Here is a 3,190-nt window from a genome sequence, read left to right on the forward strand (position 1 = left end):
TATATAGCCTAATAGTTGAACATGTACATATATATATATATCACCTCCCAGGCAACGGCATTGATTCGGTTGATGATTTCGGCGAGAATGGGACATGCCACTACATGCTCACGGTTTTCCCCAACGACGCGCAGAACCAAAAGTGTCGTGGTAGGTGCTACATCCCCAAAGGGTGAACAAATAGGACAGGATAAAATAGCCTTTCAGTGTTTTATGGGTTAAAGTTTGTACTCACGCACCCGTACCGGTCTTGGTGCAAATACTAATTGGCACAAGTACTGAGTTGGTTTTAGGTATTAGGGTTTGTGGTTTTATCTACTTTTTCTTGTATATATATATATATATATATATATACATATATACACACACAAATACACACACGCACACATACACACATATATATATACTAAGATATCTATTGGGCATGTGGCGTATCTGTGTAAATGTATCACACTTCCACATCAGACGAAGCGTTCAATATGAACGTCTCCACCGGTTACTGATAGGTACTCGAACCACCCAGAAGGGATGCACTCAATGCATACACATACATATTGATGGTGTACACACAGATATACATATTGAATCGGTGTACACAAACACATGCATACATATGTGTGCATGGGCATATATATGGACGACTACATGGACGTTCCAGCATAAACCTTGTGTTTAAAGTTTACGTATATATCAACGAATACATGGATGTTTAAATATAAACTGTGTGTATATATACCACGTACATATGAACGAAGACATGTACGTTTAAATATAAACTGTGTGTATATATACCACGTATATATGAACGAACAAATGAACGTTTAAATATAAACTGTGTGCATTTATACCACACATGTAATGTACGTTTGAACATAAAACTGTGTATATATATACCACTTATATATGCACGAAGACATGCACATTTAAATATAAACTGTGTATATATACCTCGTACATTTGAATGAACAAATGGACGTTTCCATATAAACTGTAAGTATATATAATACGTATATATGAACGAACACACAGACGTTTAAATATAAACTGTGTGTGTATGTAATACGTATATAGGAACGAAGACATGAACGTTTAAATATAAACTGTGTATATATACTCGTTTTTATTGCCTCCACAATCTCAGCGTATTTCGCATTCAACCCCACCCCCTCCTTCTTCCATATTTAGACGGGTGTTCTACCCCAGTACCGAACTTCCTGACCGATGGCTACTCAGAGATGTGTGAACGCGACGAGATGATGCCAAACGTAACCATGTCCACTTTTTTGGACCACTTTCTGACCTCCCAATTTGCCAACACGGCCCCGATTCTGAAGCAGTTCTCGTACGGGTATAGGTGAGTGATAGGGCTGCCTAAAACCTAAAGCACCAAAGCGATTGTATTCATGGATAAAGCCAATTTTAAATAGCTTCAGAACCAATGCGTGGTTCCCAAAAACCCTGCAAATGCCAATTTGGGTTTGTTCTGTTGGTCTGAGATGAAAGACATAATACCACTGCGCTCATGTTATATTATTTTTACGTATTGCAATAGATTCACCTGCCTATGTATTGCAACTGAAATCTATCATACCATATCTAAATGTCTCTAGCAAAAAAAAACGATTTGGTGCAATACGTCTGACCCACTTTGTCAGTTCTATTATATATATTATTTTAGCCCCAAATATCACATTTGAATTTAGCTCTATGGGTGCGATTTGATTTGCCTGATCTTAATACACGTGTTTAGAACCCACGATTACTATAATCCAAGCTATATATATATATATATATATTTAAATATATCAGTTTCGTCATTTGGCCTAGTATTTCAGGGGCATTGTAAAGCCAGCCTGGTTCATATCGTGTGGTTGGAGTCAATTGATCCGTGTCTGTAGATATATAGAGTTCTCTGCCCATCATCCCTCTAGTTTCAACATCGTTTTCTACTTTTGTTCTGTTTGAATGTTGCAAATCCGCTTCACTACCTCAACCACACCTAATATAGCGGACGGTTATCAGATTACGACATTTAGTAATTTACGCCAATAATTTACTTGGTTCACGGGTTTTTTTTTATCCGTGCAGTGATACACCCGAAGACAATGACGACGATCCGCTTAAATGGTACAACGCACTCGAGTTCCAACTGCCCAACGCGCCCGATATGACGATATATTCCATATATGGTATCGGCAAGAACACCGAGAGGGGATATGCTTATCAGGTGCTTGGGCGTGCAGAATTTTAGGTTTTTTTGGGGTTTTGGGTTTTAAGAACACCGAGAGGGGATATGCTTATCCGGTGAGTGGACGTGTAGGGTTTTATGGCTTTTGTTGGGTTTCAGGGTTTTTAGGGTTTTTGATTTTAAGAACACCGAAAGGGGATATGCTTATCAGGTGAGTGGACTATGAGACGTGTAGAGTGCGTTGCACCGTGTGGCGTGTGTAGCATTAGTAAGTGTATCCCCCTCTCTACATGTTTGGGCCTTTGGGTTTAGGGTTTAGCCAAAATCTACCTGTATACTTGATTAGAAACGTGTTTTTGCGCTTCGTTTTTAGACTTAGTTATATATATGTTGGGTGTTGTATGTGTGTATGTGTTGTGTGTAGTAGAGTGTTTGTTTTTGCCTACTTCTTTATATAGATATGTTGTATGTGTGTATGTGTTGTGTGTAGTAGAGTGTTTGTTTTTGCCTACTTCTTTATATAGATATGTTGTATGTGTGTATGTGTTGTGTGTAGTAGTGTGTTTGTTTTTGCCTACTTTTTTATACAAATATGTTGGGTGTTGTTCGTGTGTTACATGTGTATGTTTAGTATTTCTTGGATGTACATTCAGCTCGTTATATATTTTTTCTGTATACGCATTCACAATTCAAAAGTACTCGCTCAAATACATACACCTTTATCTGAAGGCTATGGAAACTATTTATTCACGGACAAATACCCGTATTTACAAGTACACCCCATTATATAGTATCTACCAATGAACCCTGCCTTATATTCATCTATATTTTCACCTATATATATATCTTTGTGTATATATCTTGTTTTTATAAATACACATACACACACACATATATATATATATATATATATATATATATATATATGTATATATATAATATAATATATATATATATATATATATATATATATACTATATATAACTAATAATAATAATAGTT

At 36.4% G+C, this 3,190-nt stretch overlaps 1 protein-coding gene across 1 annotated transcript in view; it reads left to right on the plus strand.

Moving 5' to 3' along the window:
* SARC_08880 (hypothetical protein) overlaps positions 1–2,251 on the plus strand; it is a gene marked incomplete at its 3' end in the record, with an annotated part of 3,729 nt that extends 1,478 nt beyond the window's left edge. Inside the window, exons 4-6 of the mRNA XM_014297118.1 lie at positions 52–150; positions 1,186–1,354; positions 2,089–2,251. Of these exons, the coding sequence (XP_014152593.1) occupies positions 52–150; positions 1,186–1,354; positions 2,089–2,251 (431 nt within the window). The remainder of the gene's footprint in view (positions 1–51; positions 151–1,185; positions 1,355–2,088) is intronic.
* Positions 2,252–3,190: the final 939 nt, after the last annotated feature.

The sequence above is a fragment of the Sphaeroforma arctica genome (genome assembly GCF_001186125.1).
Source record: "Sphaeroforma arctica JP610 unplaced genomic scaffold supercont1.844, whole genome shotgun sequence".
Classification (NCBI taxonomy): Eukaryota; class Ichthyosporea; order Ichthyophonida; genus Sphaeroforma; species Sphaeroforma arctica.